The sequence below is a fragment of the Manacus vitellinus genome, unplaced genomic scaffold (assembly GCF_001715985.3).
Source record: "Manacus vitellinus isolate BGI_N305 unplaced genomic scaffold, ASM171598v3 scaffold_4_pilon, whole genome shotgun sequence".
NCBI lineage: Eukaryota > Metazoa > Chordata > Aves > Passeriformes > Pipridae > Manacus > Manacus vitellinus.
This window is the reverse complement of record NW_021940604.1, coordinates 23,698,651-23,719,182: the sequence shown is the minus strand read 5'-3', so window position 1 is coordinate 23,719,182 and position 20,532 is coordinate 23,698,651. Positions and strand designations below refer to the sequence as shown.

The window sequence follows — 20,532 nt, the reverse complement described above, 5'->3', positions numbered from 1 at the left end:
CTCATGCATTTGATAGAAACATATATATTCTTTAAGAATACTTTAAGAACTGGATAGTAGTGATTATTGAAAGTGCTGCTATGGTGGAGGGCTGTCCCTTGGTCTCATTACAAGCATCTGATCCTCATGAGTGAAGACAGACCTACATTTTCCCTTGGAAGCAACTTTAATATGGAATATCTTTGTATTTTCTGTTTTAAAAATTATGAATTAATGTCCTGTAGTATCTTCTGTTCCTGTTAACCTGAGCCCTTATGGTCACCCAAGAGGAAAACTATAATCAAATCTAAGAACTGTGGGAAGAAATATGTTCTCTGAAGTTTAATAGCCACATGAATGTGACCTGTGGAATAGAAGCAGTGTGTAAAAGTTCAAGAGACACTTTGCAAAGCTAATGGTTATGTGCTGTAATGGTTCTACTAAAAGGAGTGAGGTAGTAGAAATAGCTCCCCTCTTCTTCTTCGCTTTGCAGGAGGAAATCATCCATGGTACCTTGCAGTTTTGAGAATGTAGATTTTTCTCTCATGGGAAGTTTTTTAATTAATGCGGGGATGAAAATTAGGGGGTGAAAATTGCAGTGGTGTAGATTTATGCTGGCAGTTAGACAAGCTTTCTTACTCTGATGCTCCTGCTTGGATTTAAAAACTTGAATTTAAAGCTAAATGACTAGTTTTGTTTTGGTTTTTTGCTGCTTAAAATGTTGTTCTTGGGTGAGTTTCAATTTTGCAGCGGAGTGTGGAGGCCTGGTATGGCAATGGAGTGTGTATGCACCTAAGACTGCACTTGAGAGAATCCCTTTAGGCTCTGAAGGGTTTCTGGAGTTCTGTGGCACTGTTGCTGACTCTGAATTGTCTTCGTCAAGTTATACAGGAACCAAAAGCGTTTATATGATGTGTACCTACTGTGCATCTTCCACTGACTAAGAAAATGATGATGCCAGTGGCTAGTGGGTAATGTGAAGGAAAGAGTAAGGGCAGCCCAAAACAATGGCTTTGGTGTTCCTTAAAACACAGGGCAAGTTTTAACTGGAATTGAAGCACGGGCTAAAAAACCAGTCATGCTTCAATGTGTCTTCAGTGTGTCTACAGAAATCTGGTGGTGGTTAAGAACTCTGTCCTGAGACCACTGCCTGCTCTGTGTGTTAACTAATATGATCTCATTAATTCCTTGCATGTGTTGCTGGTTATCTTAGGCTGCCACTGATTTAGGGGCATAATCTGTTTCTGTCCTTTTGTTTGTATGAATAGTTCCTAGAAGAGTGAGACTCTGTCCTGGAAAGAGCACTCCTGTCCTTGCTAGGAAGCCAAATGCGTCATTGCAGTGCTTGCTGTATTTGTTTTAAGATGACGTGATGCAACCACAGCTTTCCCATATATTTTATATCATATAACTTACTGCTGACTTCAGCATTATTTTAAATTTTGTATAACTCAATGTGTTTTATTTGTTCTGAATCTTTTTAAGTTTATCACTTGTTGTACAGCCTCATGCTTTTTGAGGAAACTTACCTTGGTACGAGCTGTTAGTCACAAAACTGATTATGCTAGTTAGCTCATACATATATATGCCATCATGCCCCCTCAGTCTTTTCATATATTCCTTCAAAATTATTTCATGCTTTATTGCTTGACTTTTTTAAACATTTAAGATTTCATTTATATCTTTATCATTGTAGAACATGTACTTTTATCAATGCCAGTTTTTAAAGTAGTTTCATGGTATGAAAGTTCTGGAATATATAGGAAGGTGATCCAGAAGGATTTGACGTTAGTTAACTTCAGTGAGATGATAATTCAAAGTTAAAAAAGTGTGTAAATTTATATATTTATATAGCAGAGATACTGCTATATAAATATTTATATTTATATATTTATATAGCAGAGAAGAGATGGAAGCAATATGTAGGTATATTTGAAATGTTAGTAGCTTTTTACTATTCAGACTAGTTTTTCTTTTGGTCTACTAGCCTTATTTTTTATAACTGAGCATCTTTATTGAATATCTTTCTGGTTTTGTTTGTTTTTTTGGTGATTTTTCTCTCCCCACTGCCTATTAGACACTTTCAAGAAATGGACAAAGTAAAATCAATCCCAGACCTGGCAAGGTAAGATCAATTTTAATATTTATACTGTTCCTTTCTATACTTAAAGCATAGGAAGATAGAACTATATGTTGTTGCTGTGTGTTTTTCTGTTTGTTTGTTTTTTTAAACACAGCTGGTGATATACTGTGACTCAGACTGTCAAAAAACTAGTATTGAAGTTTTCCATGATGTTCTGGATTGCAGTTCTTGGGTTCTGTCACCAACAATTTTTATTAAAGTCATCAGAGGATGGTAAGAGATGAATTTTTGCTCTTTATCATTGGTCTATCTAAAAAAGTTTTGATACAGAGGTGGCATGTAATTCACATTAAGTCTGCCTTGTAAATGGCAATGTAACATCAACACCTGTGAGCAAGAAATATGGCATTTTACCTCTGCAAGAGGAAGTTCTGGGCTGGGAAACCTATTTCGCTGACTAATTGAATGAGTGTTACCGTCTGGAGGGGTGCAAGATTTCACCAGGCATAGGTGTGGGATGAAATAACAGCTTCTGTCCGGCTGTGCTGGTCTTTGACTCCTCTGCCCATTAGGGGTTCTTGCATAGTATTTGGGTTGGGCTAAAAGGCTAGCAGATAAGTTTAACGCCAGGTCTAACGTGATTAATTTCATGTCCAAAGGAATAAGATGGTGCTGTAGAAATAACTGACCATTTTTCTGAGAAATCCAGAGGGATTTTGCTCTAAAAGTTACATTGCCTAAGAGTAATTCAAAACAAGTTCATCTTCGACTTTCTTCATAGCATCAGCAGAATGGCCTTTAGTAGTGTGGCTAGCATGGCAAGTTATGTTGTGGCCAGGCTATAATGCAGTCAAATAGCAGGTTCTCAAAAGTAATGATCTGATAGTAAGCTGCAGAAATGCTAGCTGCAGTAGGAGGTACTGGGAGGCATACTGATTGCTGTTTAACTTTAGAAGACTGGAATGAAAGTCTTTTGATCTGTGTAGACCAGGTTGTATTTTCCAGCATGGACTAGAGGGACTGGGCTTGTTCCCCCCCACTTCAGTTGAGAACATAAGGGAGGGGTTTGTATTTGCAGATGGATTAAGTTTTTGTCTAGTTATATCTTCCAACCTCGTGTTAAAAATGGAGTTTGTACTTTGGTGCACTTGTGTACTTGAAACTGTACTTGAGCAGTCTTTGGCACACCTACACCAGCCACTCTGGAACTCCAGGCTGTTGTTCACAGGATCCAAGTAGTTTGTCTGTTTATACATGATGCAGCATCTTGCAGTGTCAGTGTTTTCTGACTGACCTACAAATTGGTTCTGATTAGTATCTCATACAGAAGTCTGGTATTCATAGAGTGGTCTTTGGTGCCCAAAATCACCAGTTTAAAAAGGTGGAGGAGTTTTTGATGAAATTACAATTCAGCAGTAGACATCTTTGTTTTTATCATTGCTTTTAAAAGTATCAGAGACTGGGAATGACTTGCATCAGCAGTGTTGGACAAATAAGCTGTACTGGGGAAATGGTAAGGGACTGGAAATAGTACTTCTTATTAAAGGATTTGTTAAATAGGAGCATGATTTTTGCAAATCACACTTGATAAACCACCATTAAAAATCAGAATTTTTTATTTTAAGCTGGATACTCTACGAGAAACCAAATTTTGAAGGCCCTTCTATTCCATTGGAAGAAGGAGAGTTGGAACTCCCTGATATTTGGGGTGCAGGTACTTCTGAAGAACAAAATGACTGCAAATCTGTAAAACCTGCAGTGATTGGTTCAATAAGACATGTTGTTAAGGCAAGTAATATAGATAAAGAAAATTTTGTATGGATCTTAAGTGATGTCTTATACTGATACAAAGTGTGATTGGTGTCTTAGGTCACAAGTGTAATGTGAGTTACAAATGCATGAAACAATTTTCCATTTTGAATTTCTTGTTTAATCACAAAATGCATGTGGGGGCTTTTGCACAACGGGAATTATGGTAACATCCACTGGAAAGATAGGGCAGGAAACTGTATTTTATTGGAATAGCTACACACAGCATACACTTTGTACCCTGATCAGGCACAAGAAAAGCATCACAGAAAACCATCAATAATTCTGTACCTGTATGTGGCTTCCCCCCCCAATATAAACCAAGCTTATACTCAGTACAAACTTCAGGGTCAAACACCAAACCTTGCTTGATACTCAAGAAATAGCCCTGTATGTGCAGACTTACCAGTGAGTTTCACACGTGGTGGAACACCTTTCTGCATGCACTTTTAACCTACCATTAAGCAGTTACTTATGCAGGTTGCCAAAACAAGCATGAGCTATAAAGTTATTTAACTAGGAAAGGAAAAAGGAGGACTATATATTGCTCGTAACTACAATTCTTGTTTAAATTGAAGTTCTCTTCAAGGATGGCTTGCTTAGTGTTATCTTAGGATTTAATTTGCTGGGGGAGATGTTAACTGATGAAAGAAGATGCATTCCTGCCTAGATGGCAGAAAGTAAACAATGTAAATGGTGATTAGAGATTGACTGACTGTCTTGGTCCAAACAGAGACAGGCAAACTGGCTTAGCTATACTTTTATTATAGGCATCTAATAGCAGTAGTAATTGACGAGGGGGAAAACAATTTAAAATAAGCAGGTGTTTCAAAACTGATTAAGTTATCCACAATAATTACAGAACTCACAGCACAGATTAAGTGATTATGGCAATCTTCATTTTTCAGGATTACAGGGTTTGCCGAATTGATTTGTATACAGAGCCTGAAGGGTTAGGAATCGTGACTTCCTTTTTTGATGACACTGAAGAAACAGGGGTGTTTGGCACCACTCAGAAGACTTGTTCTATTAAAGTACATTGGGGCATGTAAGTACGTAGTTCTCTATGAATGTGTAATGCTACGAAAGGAATTTGTTTTAAACCATTGGTTGCACCTGTCAGACATACAAGCAGGCTATATTTATTCTAGTCCTATATTTTGGTAGTATTTTGTTGACAGTAGCATTAGTGCATCAGTGTAATGCTTCACTCTTGGAGAGGCTGACCTCTTAAAATGTTTTGTTAGTTTTTATTCTGTTTGCATGTAGTAAATACCAAATAACCCCTGTGTATTTGCAGCAAAGGAATGAGTTTGCCTCTCTTGCTCTTTCTCATTCAGGCACACTTACCATAACTGTTATGATAAGACCACATTTCCTACTTTCTTTCTTCTGAACTTGAAATCATCATACTAAAAGAAGAAAAATATTTAAGTCCTTCTGTTCAGAAATAAGGCTTAATGCTTTACAGAGTCGACATATGACATTCCTGTATTTCACAGGGCATTTTCATCCGTGTTTTTATGGTGATGTTTAGGACATGTATTATGTCACCTGAAAATATCTCACCATATGAGTTAGGAGGGTCATGAACCAAGAAAGCTTTTACAAGAAAGGAGACCTCTAAGGAACAATGCAGGTGCTGTACTAATGTTAGTTGTGATGACTTATTAAACAAACTTGTAAATCATTATGGAAGATATGCCTCAAAGTGGTACTGGTGGTACGCAGAAGAGAGAGGCTGTTTTCAGAAAAAGTGAGACTGGAACCACTTTCCATGATGCTGGGTCCTGCTGAACAGGGTCTGTAGACCTTGGTTGTTACCTGATAGCCATGTTCTGTTTGGGCACTGATAGCACTTGCTGCAGATGGTCTAACTATCAAAAACTGCCCAAAAACTGGTCTAACTATCAAAAACTAAAGACAGGTGTTACGTACCATTGCAAAGATGTATTCAAATATGCCACATGATATATAGGACATTTTAGTTGTTAACAAAGGGTATTTTATTTAATTAAATAGTTACGCCTTGATTTCTGGAAAAAAAAATGAAACATTTTGGTATATAGGCAAATTTTAAGATGTCCAAGTAGTTGGTTCTCTGACAGGAAGTTATTTGTGGTGAACTGTAAGCTTAATCCAAATTACGTGTCTCCCAAGAATAATGAAATCAGATGTGTTATTTGGAGGTTGATTATTAATTCACTTCATCAACCTCTCAACTTTATTCCTGTCTCTCACTTAAAAGCTATCTGTGAGTGGTAAAATTAAAAAAAATTTTGAAAGGACGCAGAGCCTATGCGCATCTCTGACTTGTCTGTCTTTTGCATCAGTGTGACAGCATTTTTTGTACTAAATCAGTGTAAACCTTTGTAGTCTTAATCTCTCTTTGTTGCATTTGGATCGCTCGAGGGAAAGCACCAGAAAGCAAAGTAGATTATTTTTCAACTATCTTTCTCAGATGTCTGTTCATTAGTCCAGTTTAGAAAGAAGTCACTTGCATGAGGAAGTCTGTAAATTGCTGCTGCTTTTTTGCATGTTGCAGGGTTTTGGTTTGGAGTTTTTTTGCCTTTAGTTTATAGGTATGGCAAGTTCACTGTATTGGCCGTGAGGGAGGCTCTGATTCTGAGTCACCTTGCCATGTGGGTGTGGTTGTATCTTTTTAAAGTTTCCCAGTGTTCATGCTTAATTGCTGTTTGTTAAAAGCTGCCAACAAAAATGAGTCAATGCACCTTTATCTTCTGACTGTACTCTTCCTTGGTCTTTCATGTGTTTCAGTTCTTGGAGTGAAGTTAGAATCATAGAATCATTTAGGCTGGAAAAGACCTTTTAAGATGATCCAGTCCAACCATTAACCCAGCATTGCCAAGTCCAGCATTAAACCATGTCCCTAAAGGCCATATCTACACATCTTTTAAATATCTCCAGGGATGTTGATTCCACCACTCCCCTGGGCAGCCCGTTCCAATGCTTGACAGCCCTTTCAGTGAATAATTTTTTCCTAATATCCAGTCTAAACCTCCCCTGGTGCAACTTGTGGTCATTTCCTCTTGTCCAATCCCTTGTTACTTGTGAGAAGAGGCCAACCCCCACCTGGTTACAATCTCCTTTCAGGTGGTTGTAGAGAGAGGTGAGATCTCCCCAGAGTCTCCTTTTCTCCACACTAGACAACCCCAGTTCCCTCAGCCACTCCTCAAAAGACTTGTGACCAGCCACAAGTTGAGGGCTCGCTGAGCAGTGTGAATACAGGGCACACAATATACCAAACATTCAGCTACAGACAGTAGTAAAACTGAAGCGCCTTGTTTGTTTCTTGGAACTGTGTATCTGCAACGAAACTATACCAACCTGTGCAAGTTTACATCAGGTTGGAATTTGTCTTTTAAGCATGATAAAGTGATGGGTTATTTTAATATCTTTTTGGTATCACCAGATTTATGCATTATGATCCTTACATGAATTAAAGGGTTGGCTGCATAAAGTGTTCCTGTTTATGTGTGTTTTACACTGTTCCATGCTGTACCTCTCAGAGATCAGTAAATTTAAATTGAAAAAATACTTTGACATCCTTATGCAGAGATCAGCACTATGATTCTTCGTTTCCAGCAAGTGATTACTGGCTAAGATTTTCTTGAAAAAGCTTTGAAACGCTACTCTTGCTGTCCCTGTCAGGAATTCTGGAAGTTATGTCATTCAAAGCAGATTTGTTAGCAGATACAAACTGTAAGGAAGTAGATTTCTAAGGAGTTGTCAGGTTTTTCTGTGTATTAGTAAATAACATAAGTTTAGAATTTTTTCCTGAATAGATTTGTTATCAAATCCAAAGTCTAGGTTAGTAAAGTTCTTTGAGTTCTTGCAAATTGCTTCTGTATTTTAAAAGTGTTCTAAAAATAATAGAATAACCCTAAATCTTGATATTTCAGCCTAAAACACAGGTTACCTTCAGATAAAACAGAGTCAAATTTTTAACTTTTCATTGTGCTGGTTTGTTTTGGGGTTTTTTGCCTGTTCAAACAAAACGTGTTGGTTCCTGCACAGGCAGAGAAGTTTGTCAGTATGCCAGCTTGTAATTGGCAATTTTGATGGTAAAGAAACAAAGTTTTGTTACGGATACAATGATGTCTTTCCTAAAGTAAGCATATTGTCTTGTTCTTTACTGTTCAGAAATGCTTTGGGGTTTTTACATTTTCCTTTTCTCCCTCTACCCCCTCTACTTTAGATGGCTTCTTTATGAAGAACCTGGTTTCCAGGGAGTCCCTCTAATGTTGGAGCCTGGTGAATATCCTAATTTAGCATTTTGGGAGAAGAAGGAAGCCTACATTAGGTCAATGAGGCCCTTGAAAATGGTAAAATACTGTTCTTACTTGCAAGTTAAATGACCTATGTTTACGTGTTAGAAATAATGTATTAATGTGGCTAAATTTTTCAAGATTTACATAAATGTAACTCTTTAAAAACCCCCAAAATTTTAGTCTATAAAATTCTTGAATGTTCAACATTTGATTGCATCCATTTCTGCCATTAATTTGCTTCTTATTTTTACTTCTGCTCTTCAAGGAAGATTTATCTTAATCCTGCCTTCTTGTAAAGAATCGACGACTCTTAGAGATACCTGTAAATTGTCTAAGTATAGACAGCTTATTTTTTTTCTTCTTTTCTTTTTTTCTTTTGCAGGGTGGTCGCAAAGTTGAATTCAGTGGAGAGCCAAAGGTAAAAGTCATTGTTTGAGTGTCCAAAGCTATTTTACAACACATGAACTGCAAAAACCATGTACGGGTAGATAAGTATGTCTTGATTGTGTACCAGCTACCGATGGCTTAGTGGCTAGTCCCTTTGTGTGTGACCACACCATGAAATTGCAATTTCTGTCAGGTTTATGCATCCATTGCATACATATACGACAGTATTAACAGCAGTCTGGATAATGCAGATTGGTAATGAATATTCAAGCCCCCAAGTTGCATCTCTAAAGGAAAGACCTCTTATGGAGAATAGAGAGATCCCACTAGGTGGTTTCATCATCTTGCTTTTTCCCTATGTGCCCATGCAAAAAATTGTCAGAATTTATCGTGCTCTCTGCAACTTTTCTTTTACTTTATTTCCACTACAGATAATTGTTTATGAGAAGCCTTTCTTTGAAGGGAGACATGTGGAAGTAGAATCTGAGATCTTTATGCTTGATGACAAGGAATCAGAAGAAAAGACGAGAATTCCACTTACATCAGTGGGATCCATGAAAGTACTGGGAGGAGTGTAAGTCTGGAAAAAACGGTATTTCCCCTTCAGCTGAAATAGTAACTCCGTAGGCTGGAAATTGCAGTGGATAAATTCAATACTTGTTTATTTTATCTGTTTTCCTAGTTTTTGGGTTGAGGTATATTCCTGGGTTAAATTTGAAAATACTCACAGTGAAAGAACAAATATCACACATCTGTATCTGCTTCATAAAAACATGGAGTGGCTCTTGTCCATTTTCACATGAGGACTCTGTTGTTGTTGTTTAGTTGGGTCGCTTATGAGAAGCCTGGATTTGAAGGCCATCAGTACTTGCTGGAAGAAGGAGCGTATCGGGATTGGACAGATTGGGGTGGCTATGATGAGGAGGTGCAGTCACTGCGACCAATTGTTGGTGTAAGTTCCAAGAACACGTTGTAGGCATCTCCTGAGTGCTCTGAGATGTTGTGGCATTTTCCTTATGGTACTTCTCTTTGTTTTAACAGGACTTCACAAGCTCCCATATGATAATGTACAGTGAAAAAGACTTTGGATCAAAGGGTTCCAATATTAATGTGTTAGGAATTATTTCCAATTTGAAAGACACTGGATATGGGCTGAGGACACAGTCTATAAATGTGTTAAGTGGCATGTAAGTGATATTTTTAATCACTGTTTAATTTTGGATGTGCTATTCTTTTTAGAATTTGATAGTATTTGCAGATATTTTTCAACACTCTGACTTCTAATGTCTATGTCTCCAGGTAAAATTTTCTGCCCTGGACTGCAGAATATGAAAAGTAAAGTTTTTGTGAATGTGTACAGTAAATCATCTTTCTTCTCACGATAAGATGGTCCCAGGAAACGCTGACTTATTGATACCCAAAGTATGAAAGTATGAGATGACATTTCATCAGAGAGGGAGAAATAGCTTGTTCTCGTGGCTGTATTTCATTTTAAGCATTTTAACAGCAAAATTGCTATGAAAATAATTGCTAGTTTTGGAACTAATTTCCAGGCTTCTTGCATTTAACCACAGGCAGATTCCTTGCTCTTTCTCTCACTTGTGTGTAAAATGGAGGTAACTCTTACCATGCTCACTTATACATTCTGATATTAAGGAGAGTAACTGCTCTGAAAATTAACATTGCTTTTGAATTGAATGCTCTAGGTTAGGGGTGGTTTAGTGCTGTGGTGTTGTTTTTGTTGTTTGTTTGGGTTTTTTTTAACACAGTTGTTCCCAAAATGTTGCATTGGCCATGGCCATTAACAAATCCAACTCTTCAACTCTTTGTGCCATGAGCGCTATCACATGCCGTTGATAAGCTGATAGACTTTGTTGTTTGATTTGTCTAGTACACCAGTTGCAAATTGAGTTGCACGGCCTTGCAGACTGTATCAAATTATTTCAGAAATACAGACAAGTATTAGCAATCATGGCTGCAAATACACAAAATTAAGTAAAGCAGTAGAACCAAAAGAGTGTGAGACGTGTAGTCTGTCTCCTTGCCTAGTGTGCATGCAGGTTACTTGCTGAAAGTTCTACTTACCGAGCCGCTCCCTAAATCTTTCTGTGTGTTATCTGTGCAATATCTCTGCAAGTTTTGTCTGGATAAAGGTTGCAGAATCAAGCTCAGTGCATTCCAGAGGAATGCTTTTAATTTGTATATGAATATGGTGCAACAGCAGGGTTTTTTTCTGCCTGGTGACCTTTGAAGCCGCTGTGGTCTTTTGTCTTCTGTAATATGCAAGGGAGATTAATGGGAAAGAGTCACCTCAGAAGGTTGGGAAACAAATTGTGGGTTACCTATCATGCCCTTTGTGTAGTTGTTCTAGTAAATGTGTCTGTTGCTGCTGAGGTAGAAATCATACTTGAGTTTGAGTATTGTAGTAATTAAGAGTGACTCTAATACTCTGATGGCAAAGGTGGATAGAAGTCATTATGAACAAAACTTGTCCCACAGACTCTGCCACTGCTCCTGTAGTCTTCACCTTGTAGTCTCTGAAAGATGTAATTTGTAGCAATAAGCTTTTTTAAAATTTAGATGTATTGTTCATAACAGGTGGTTATGAACCTTTTCTTTCTTTCCAGAGAGGTTATGAGTATTTGGGGGTTTTGTGGTGGTGTTCTTACTAAATGTTAATGTGTCAGAAAGCTTGAATGATTCGTGTTAAGTCATGTTTGGTAATACAGTGCTTTATTTTAAGTGTTAACCATCTGTTCAGGTAGAAGATTTTTTTATATCCTTCTTTCCAAGAAATCTGTCATAGAGCAGTGAATAATCCACTGAGCAATTTACTGAGCTGTTTAGACTGTAATGCAGACAATGACATAGTGAATTGTGACAGATTCAGTAAAAGCTTGTCATAATATTTCGAAGTAACCTTCCTGGTATCATATTGAAAATACTTCATTAAAATAAAAAGTCAAAAATATAAGAAGCCCTGAACCTTTCATTGCAGTTTTTTAACTACAGGTGTCTGGGGTAAGCAGTTAGAGCAGTAACAGATGTAATAGATGATCTGTATTTCCCACATAATTAAAATTAAACAAATGATTGCTCTGTAATTTAAAGGGTATATCAAAGAAAAGAAAGCCTGACACTGCAGTGCACAGATACTGCTGAACAAGTTCTGAGCTCAACTGCAGCTCTAAACAGTATGCTGAAGACAGCCCAGCTCTGCATCTGGGGAGTGAATATTCTGTTTTGGCGTAATTGAGCACTAGCTGTATTAAAATTTTCAGCTATTTTGTTTCTAAACTATGTTTCTAAGCAATATTTTAATGTCTTTGCTAAATCCATTGTAAAGGCAGCCTGAAAAATTTATCCTAAGGTTATGAGTATTGACTTCTTTAAAAATGAAAATGTTTTGCTTTTGAGCATTCTTCAGAGACTGGACAAACATAAAATCCAAAAATTATTTTTCTGCCATTAGGGTGAGAATAAGTAATCCAAACTGCCTGAAAAGAGGAGAGGCTTTTCTTCTTTTAAGTAGGGTTTGATCTTTACTTCTAAATTGGCAGAATGTGAAGTGGCGGAAAATGGAAGTATTTACTAGCAACAGGTAACACCCTTTACAAGTTCAAGCAAGTACTAAAACCAACTGTTGTACAATTTTGATTTCCTCTCTGCTTAAAAGCTCTTCAAACTTATACTTAATAGTGATCAAAATCACAGGAATTGTACACTTGCAACGTACCTTTTCTTTATCCATAAACACAACAAACTTTTTCCAGAACTCCTGAAGAAGCCTCTGTGTTTTAGTTAATTGTTTTAGAACTTGCTGGAAGAACTTTTCCGGATTTTTTTTTTTTTAATGTGGGCATTTGTTTACTGTAGTTGTGTAATCAGCCTGGTTTTCCCCTAGTTATCAAGTAATTAGTCCACAGTGTAAATTTGGCTGCTTCTAGTGTACCTATGGATAGTGATATTAAGGAAATAATTAGGTGTTGAGTAGTTCATACAGTAGAAGAAACCAGAAGGTAGTAAATTTAATTGAGATGCAGTCAGGGAGGTAACATGAGTGAAACTAAAGAGACACAAGGTACAAGAACAAACCTCCACTGGGTGTAGAAAAGGGCAAGAGCCCTTCAAACAAAGCATCCATTTCTCCCTATCTCTGGCCTGATGTTTGGCAAAAACCTTAAAAGGAGTCACAAAATGAAAGTTCGCAGGTCCCTTGGATACTAGGAGTCACAGTCACAAAGGGGTATGATGAACCTCTTTTCTCTCGTTCCTATAAACAAAATTTTATTCCCTCATCCTCTCTGTTAATCATGCTACAAATCTGCAAGTGCCAGTTAACTTTTTGGTGCCCCCTCCCTGCTTCCTCCCAAAGTTAGAGAAGGTGAATACTGGGGCTAACCATGGGCAAAGCTGATTTTTAGTGAGTTACCTATGTCTGGATTGTTTTATTGGCTGTTCTTCCTGACCCTGTTAGGAGCTGCGTTTCCTTGACATCATACATAGAGGGATTTGGAGAAAGATTCTCTGTGTGTAATAGTATTAACAGTTGGTTTCAGGGGCATGGATGGTGCAGAGGAGTCTCCAGCACCATCCTGCCAGCCACCTGGGATGAAGCTGTTGCTCAGCCTCGCCAAGGCAATTTGTACAGCTAGGGGTTACAAAATCTGTTGTGCTAGGAGAACTCGCTCCCTGTGGGGCAGGGTGGTTGTTGCCATGCTGCAGAGCAGTACTTCAGTTTTTGTCGTGCCTGGCAGCTGGAATGTTGCTCTCCTGCTCAGATATGGAAGCAGTGTCTTGCTCTCCAGGCCTTTCAGTTAAGTCAGAAGTTGGATTAAGGCAGTGCTCCATCCTAGGGTTAGTCTTGAAGTCTGACAGGTTTGGCTGGTACTGAATTCAGCTGCCTGTCCTTCATGTTGTTATTACTAATTTCAACAGCTTGTACGGACTTCTGAATGAAGTGGAGAAGCTCAGGTATTTCACCATTAAGGCCTGATTCTAGAAACTCCCTAAGTAACTTCATGGAAGGAGGGTACTTATTTAAATTCCATTTATCTTAAAGTAAACATGTGCAGCTCAGATTTGTTGATTACTTCTGCATTCAAGCTTCTTTTTAGATGGGGGAAACTAAACTGCTATCAAGAGATTTTTAGGAGGCGTCTGATGTGTTTTATAATTCACTTAATATCAGAAACACTTGCTTTCATAGATGTCAATCAAGTTAAACTGTCATGCACCGTAGTTGTACCCTGACATTTGTGCACTGGAAAATCTAATGAATGTCTGCTGAAGGAATTATTTAAGGAACCCTCATTTTCACTGCTTTTGGTATATGTGGTATACAGGTATAGACACACCTGAGACATTTGAACTGTCTGCTCAATTTATTGTACATACCAATGTCTCTTTGATGAATTACTCTGAGGTGATTTTGAAATGGGCCTTGAAATATGCTGTAAGTAATTAGTGCGTAACAAGTTAGAATAATTGATTATATCTGAGGCAAACCAAGAGATGTGAATAGTGATGTATGTGAATCATTATTTGAGTGTTTGCCATGGACAAGTAATACAAAGTTCATACTCTCAGCACATACATGTTGATGCAGCTTTATTTCAGTTTGAGGTTATCCCCCATCGTATATCTGCAGATACTCTGGCATTTGTACTTGGAATAAACTTGCAGCTTAGTAGAATCCAATTGCTTGACACACATAGATCATTTTATGGTGAATTTAGGTGGTGAGAGCTATCTTCCACTGCAAATTATGAGTTCCATACCATTTTACTGCTTTATGAGATGAAATTTTTTGTTAGTGTTGAAACTCAGTAAGTTTCTGAAACCACAGAAAGTGGGTTTTGGCATAACCTAGTGTATGCTCATTATGCACCGCATTGGCTAAAATTGAAAGTTGGTTGACTATTAGTGGAAGATTTTCTTGTAGAACCAGGAACCAGCAAGAGGTCCTGATCCCTGCATAAATATAATGAATGAAATTCAGCTGCTACTGTGGCCTGTTCTCATATGGGCACAAAAAACAACCAGTCAGAAAAAAGACTGTAAATGTAATTATGAGAAAGGGAAAGTCTAGCAGTGAAAGGTAAGAGAAGTTATGCAGGTTATCACAAAATCAAAGGTAGTACTGACCTAGGGAGTGCTCTTTCTGGGCTTTCAGTATGGAACCAGGGTTAGAAGAACACCAAAGCAGAAGGTTCATTGAATGATTGAATGTAGTAGACTATGCATAGCAAGGCTATAACTGATAGCAGATACTTCAGACTGGACGTAAAGCACTGCAGGGGTAATTGAACATCGGAGAGAGATATGTAGTGATTTGGTTGTTTTTTAAGTGTGTCATCTCAAAAGCTGAATGTCTTTCAAAAAGGCATATTCTGACTGATGCAGAACTCTTGAGTTTGTGGCCTCTGTCAGGCATGAGATCTGACTAAGTAGTTATAATAATGGCTTTGAATTTAAATACAGAAATCTGGTCAAATTTGTGATGGTTTTGATGCTTAACTTTCAAGGGTGTTCTTTCTGCTGATGTCTCTGATTCCTAGCAGGGAACAGCCTGCTCTCGTTGGTATTTATGCCTGTTGTTGCAGCTCAGCTTTCTATTTGGGTGTGTATTTGCTTACACACAACTGAACTGTTGCTACAGGCAACATTAAAAGCCACTATTCCCATCTTTACTGCCCAGATGACTCTGAAAGTTAGTTTTATCCAAAAACCTGTATTCTGTTATGTCTAGTTTTGTGTTTTAGAGAAGAACTTGTTCTAGGTGAAATTGTAAAACATCTCAGAATACTCTTACTGTAGACAGCTTTTAGGATATCTAGCAGATGTCTGAACTTATGGTCTGCTTTAGCTAATTCACTTTGATTTGTATTGACACAGTAGCACTAATGGAAGTTAAATTTACATGGAGTGTGCAGTATTAGATGCACTGGTTTGTTTAGGGTTTTAATAGCATCAGTTTGGCACTTAAGAAATTTTTTATTTGTTCTTACATTAAGACAATAATGAATATACACATTTGTGTTTTGGAAATGTAGTGTGACTTCTGATCACCCTCCTCTTCTTTCTCTTTTAGATGGGTGGCTTATGAGAATCCTGAGTTTACGGGGGAGCAGTATATACTGGCTAAAGGGCTATATCCCAGCATTGAGGCATGGGGGGGAAAGAATTGCAAAATATCTTCAGTTCAACCCATTGTCATGGTAAGGACCTAATTTTATACTTCTCTTGCAAGTTTCTCTTAAGTGTTTGAAACTATACTTTTTCTACCAAATTCAGTTTATTTACATTCTTTAAACAATACTTGATAGTAAACTGTGGTATGTTATTTTATCACTATTGAAAATGTTTTTCCCTTTTTTTCCCTCAAAACTTTTGCAGGATTTTGTTGGAAGTGAAAGGCACAAAGTCAAGGTAAGATGCTTGTCTAAGTGCATGAAACATACTGTATAGTGACATGTAGGTAAAGAAAGGGATTTTTGTCCAGTGTAACACCCAGGTATTTGCATAGATAGCTACTAGTCAGACAAAGAGTGAGAACTGCAGGTGAAGGAAGGCTGCTTTCTAAACCTCTTGAGTAAGGCATTAAGAGCCAAGGAAAGTGGGATTTAATAAACAATCGCCACCAGAACTTCCTTAGGGCACTGGCAATGTCTTGGTTCAGCAAGTGAGCTCTTTCAGGGCATCAGTGATTGTTTTGAAGAGCTGCAGCCCTCTATGCAGAGGTGCAGGTACCTGAAGTCTGTTGCTGAGGCGAGTGTCTACAAGATAGATGTTGTTTTTTGTGGTACAGTTGTGGCTTAATTACTTTTGGACCTCTTATTTAGTTAACAGTTCTGCTAATTCAAGGGAGTCTTGTTCACTCACAACTGCTGAGTTGGGCTTAAAAGTGCCATCTTTGCCAATAACTTAAGAGAAGGAAATGGCAGGCAAACTTGTCTCTTCAGCGACTTAACATATTTCTACATTGGACTGTCTCCTGTGGGAAAGTACTAATATGTAGTTTTGACTACATGAGGCTAGTGGTGTCTTTTTTTCATCCTCTCTTAATTCTGAACCTTTTCAGGTTTTTCCCTGTACAAAGTTATTTTTTATTTTCATTTCAGTCAAAATGGTGAGTGTATCATAGAACTAAAAAGTAGGGAGAAATACATTAGCTGACTTCTTTTGCACTCCTGATTAGTAGCATGCCTCACTGGAATCTCTCACGTAGGGATAATATATAAACTATGGGGAATAAAAATCTCAGCTATGTGCATGAAAAATTATTTGCATCTCTATATTAAGTGCCTACTAAGACCCTATCCTAGGGAAGACCTTTTCCTAAGGAAGCAAAGAAGTAATGCCTTTCAGTCAATATTTTGCATCCATCGTCAGTATGTTGTTCTTTGAAGAATGCTGTACATGCCCACACTCGTATCTCTATTAAGAGTGAATAAAGCTGGTAGGCATGTGATAATGTGAATGACTTCTGGGTGATCATGGTTAATTATCCTCTAACCAAATTAGCAAGTTTGCTGCTTAGAATTTTTTTTTTTTTTAAACAAGGACAAAAGACTCTGGGTGACATACCCTCTCTTATCCTCTGAGCAGAGAAAGAATCAACATGACTGTATCTATAGCAGCTAACAGGCACATAAAGCCCATCTACCCTGGGAATATATACCATGCCTGTTGGCATGCTGAGTACTTTGCCAAGATTGTGCACCATTTGAGTTCTGAGAGGCAGAGAGTTTTCATTTACTGGGAAGAGTATGTATTTTGGAGATTAAGTGGATTGATAATAGAAAACTTTTTATGGCCATTTACTAAATGTATGCCTACCCTGGCCATTCTGTGGGAATTAAAAAATTTTTCCAGCAGGTACAATGAGGAGCTATTTTCACTAGTGTTGTTTTAATTATTTTGTTTGTTACTGAGTGATGTACAGCCAGAAGTAATTTTTAGAATTGTTACCTTGCTGTCTAGAACAAGGATTGCAAGACTGAAGAGGTAACAAAAATTATATGTAACTGAGAAAATCTGTGTGTTTTAAGTATGTTTTAGTCTAATTATAGAAGTAGTGGTAGAAACGTTACTGAAGGTAGAAGAATGAATTGTTTTTAAATATGTTTATAACTTTTTAAAGGTCCAGTTATTTTCAGAGCCTGAATTCAAGGGTAACTGCCAAATATTTGAAAAAAACACGAGATGTATTGATTCATTTGCTGTGAAGTCTTCAAAAATTTTAGATGGCAGGTAAGTTATACTGAATGGATACTACAAAATTGCTAAGGTAGTATAAGTTTTAGAAAAGCAACCAGCTTTCTAACACTTGAAGTGGTTTCACATATGGGGACTTACAGAGGACAGTACTTTGCAGTTTGCACATCAGTCTTTCAGGACAAAACATTGTAAATAATGTTTCTGCATTTTACTTGCACAGATGTCTTAAGAGGCAATTTCTTCTCCTTCCTCCTGCAGCTGCATAGTGTACGACCAGGAAGAATTCTCTGGTAACCAGTATGTGTTAGAAGAAGGAACCTATCCTGATCTAGCAGCGATGGGTTGTTCACCCCAAGCAATTCTAAAATCTTTACGGATTATAAATATTGTAAGTAAAGCTATTAGAAATATTGTAAAGTAAAGGTTAATACAGTGATGATTCTGACCTCTGTATTTTTTGCAACAATAAAAATTCTAGGGTACACAGACAACAGAGTAGGCATGGGGGTTTTTTGGTGTTGGGTTTTTGTGTGTGTGTGTTTTTGGTTTTTTTTTCTTCTATGCAGTAGCAGTTACATGTCCTAGCTGCAGTCAGTCACATTGGTTTTGACCTCTGTGCAGTTTTTGCAAGGAAGACATCACAGAAGCAGCTGCCAGGGATCCCTCTTCTTAATAGCAGCTTATAAAAGAACTTGTAAAGAGTCAAGAATATGTCAGACTACTTCCCAGTAGGAGAGACCACTTAGAGTGGGTTGAGAAAGTGGTAGAACAGCATGCAGAAATATCTGTACTGTGGACCTTGTTTTTGATGCATATTAAAAAAGCAGACATAACTAAGCAACTTTGCATGAAATACATGTAATTACAAAACACTGTTGGTATCATCAGGGAAATGCACACTTCTAGATGAAGAAAAGCAACACCCAATGCCATTTGGCAAAATTAGGCAGTGTTGTGTGTGGTGGATACAAATTAAACTACATTTACATGTTTTGTAACTCACCAGTGGTGAGGAACACGTTTGCTCAAGCCTATAACCAATCATTATGATGGATCACTTATGGAATCTGCAAATATCTTTTAAGATCAAAGTAATTACTAGAAAAATGTTGTCAAGATTCCAGGAACTTAACAGCAATATGAAGAGGTGGTACTCATTTTTAAAAAGGAGGAGTTCACTACTGACTCTCTTTGAATTTGGCAACCTTATTGCACTCCACTGTAATTTTTGTAACCTGTCAGTGGCATAGCAGTTGACAGAGAACTAAAATGTGTCATCCTCTTTCATGTCTTGAGCATTTTGATGTACCCTGTAAACAAACACGTGCAGCAAGTATGTCTGCCTTCTGAACTCTTTGGCTGTCTAGTAGACAGATCCTATTAAAAACAATAGAATTGTTTCTAGCCAAGCTTGGTGGGTGATCACCATGAATTAAAATAGGCTCTTCTGTAAATGTCAGGAATTCTTGGGTTCAAAATGCTTACTTTGGAAAGATTTATTATTTGTGACAGAGACTGTTGTCTTAAAACAGCCAAATGCCAGTTCTGTGCCTCTTTTAAGTTCTTTTCACTTGTGAAACTTGTACTAGTCCTACAGTTTATCACACTTCAGACAGTAGCACAGAGCTGCGTCTGTCTGCAAATCATGTGCTGCTGCTTCCTTTTCCAGAGGCTTCCTAGTTGCAGAGAAAAGGAAAATAGCTTGCTTTGCTCAGTGGTTTATTAGCAAACCAAACCAGAAAGAATAAGCAGTTAGACAGAAATGATCATATTGTTCATCTTTGATGATTTTCCAAAAGCTCGAACCTTATTATTCTAGCTACCTGTCAGACTAATTTTGGAACTGTTTTTTTGGCAGTGCCAATCTTAATTCCTCCCCACCATCTGCCCTTTCTATAACTTTCCTCATGATTTTTCTGTGACATTTCTATACAAGAAGCACCTTTGGTGTTTTAATATGTCACATTACTGTACTTATCTAATTAAACTCCCTTTTGCTGGGATCCATTTATGGGGACCATAAAAAAAAGGAAATTAAAGGGATATTTGATAAACTTGTAAGTGAAAGTTAAAAGGGCTTTTGTTTATAAGCTTGAGGTTTTTGGGTTTTTTATGCCACTATATCTTTGCTTGGTTGTGCTTGCTTTGTGTGCTCCACATGGTTGTGCTGCAGATGGAAAACAGCATTTTTCCTTCTTGAATTTGATACATGTTCTTTTTCCTGAATGCATTATAAAAAAACCTGTGAATGTGGTTTATGCTTGAACAGTCATGCTGAAAACACCTCTTTTTAACAAGCAACTCTGTGGAATAACTAAATGTAGGAACACCAGCTTCATACAGAGCAGTACATGGGAAGTACTGAAAGAAAAATTCATGAGCTGATCTTGCACTTCTCTCTTCAGGGAATGCTTTATTTAACAGTGTTGCTGCTGAATCCAGAGAATGCCCAGAGTGTAAGGTGTGGCAGAAGATTGGAGGATTTCCTTTTCTGTCTCTTGTTTTCTTTGGAAGTAGATTATTTCTAAAGCACTGTATGTGGCTGAAGGGCTACTGCCTGAGCAGTTGCATGTCTCAGAGTACAGGTGCTGTTCTGTAAAAGGGCTGAGTGGTCAGAGGTACTGGGACATCAGTGTGGTGTGACTGTTCCTGTTAGGCTCTTTACCTGTGGTGATGTGTGACAGTCTAACTGGTGTTAGCCTTTCACACTCAGTGGTGGGGATGAGCATGCTCTAATTTTGGAGTAAGCTAAAAGGCCTC

General features: G+C 37.7%; 1 protein-coding gene across 1 annotated transcript in view; it reads left to right on the top strand.

Annotated features, from left to right (window-relative positions):
• CRYBG1 (crystallin beta-gamma domain containing 1) overlaps positions 1–20,532 on the top strand; it is a 39,693-nt gene that overhangs the window by 7,332 nt on the left and 11,829 nt on the right. Inside the window, exons 4-16 of the mRNA XM_018077850.1 lie at positions 2,057–2,104; positions 2,217–2,335; positions 3,688–3,850; positions 4,780–4,919; positions 8,091–8,217; positions 8,546–8,581; positions 8,982–9,124; positions 9,376–9,502; positions 9,592–9,737; positions 15,644–15,770; positions 15,949–15,981; positions 17,696–17,805; positions 18,031–18,160. Coding sequence (XP_017933339.1) covers positions 2,057–2,104; positions 2,217–2,335; positions 3,688–3,850; positions 4,780–4,919; positions 8,091–8,217; positions 8,546–8,581; positions 8,982–9,124; positions 9,376–9,502; positions 9,592–9,737; positions 15,644–15,770; positions 15,949–15,981; positions 17,696–17,805; positions 18,031–18,160 — 1,449 coding nt within the window. The remainder of the gene's footprint in view (positions 1–2,056; positions 2,105–2,216; positions 2,336–3,687; positions 3,851–4,779; positions 4,920–8,090; positions 8,218–8,545; positions 8,582–8,981; positions 9,125–9,375; positions 9,503–9,591; positions 9,738–15,643; positions 15,771–15,948; positions 15,982–17,695; positions 17,806–18,030; positions 18,161–20,532) is intronic.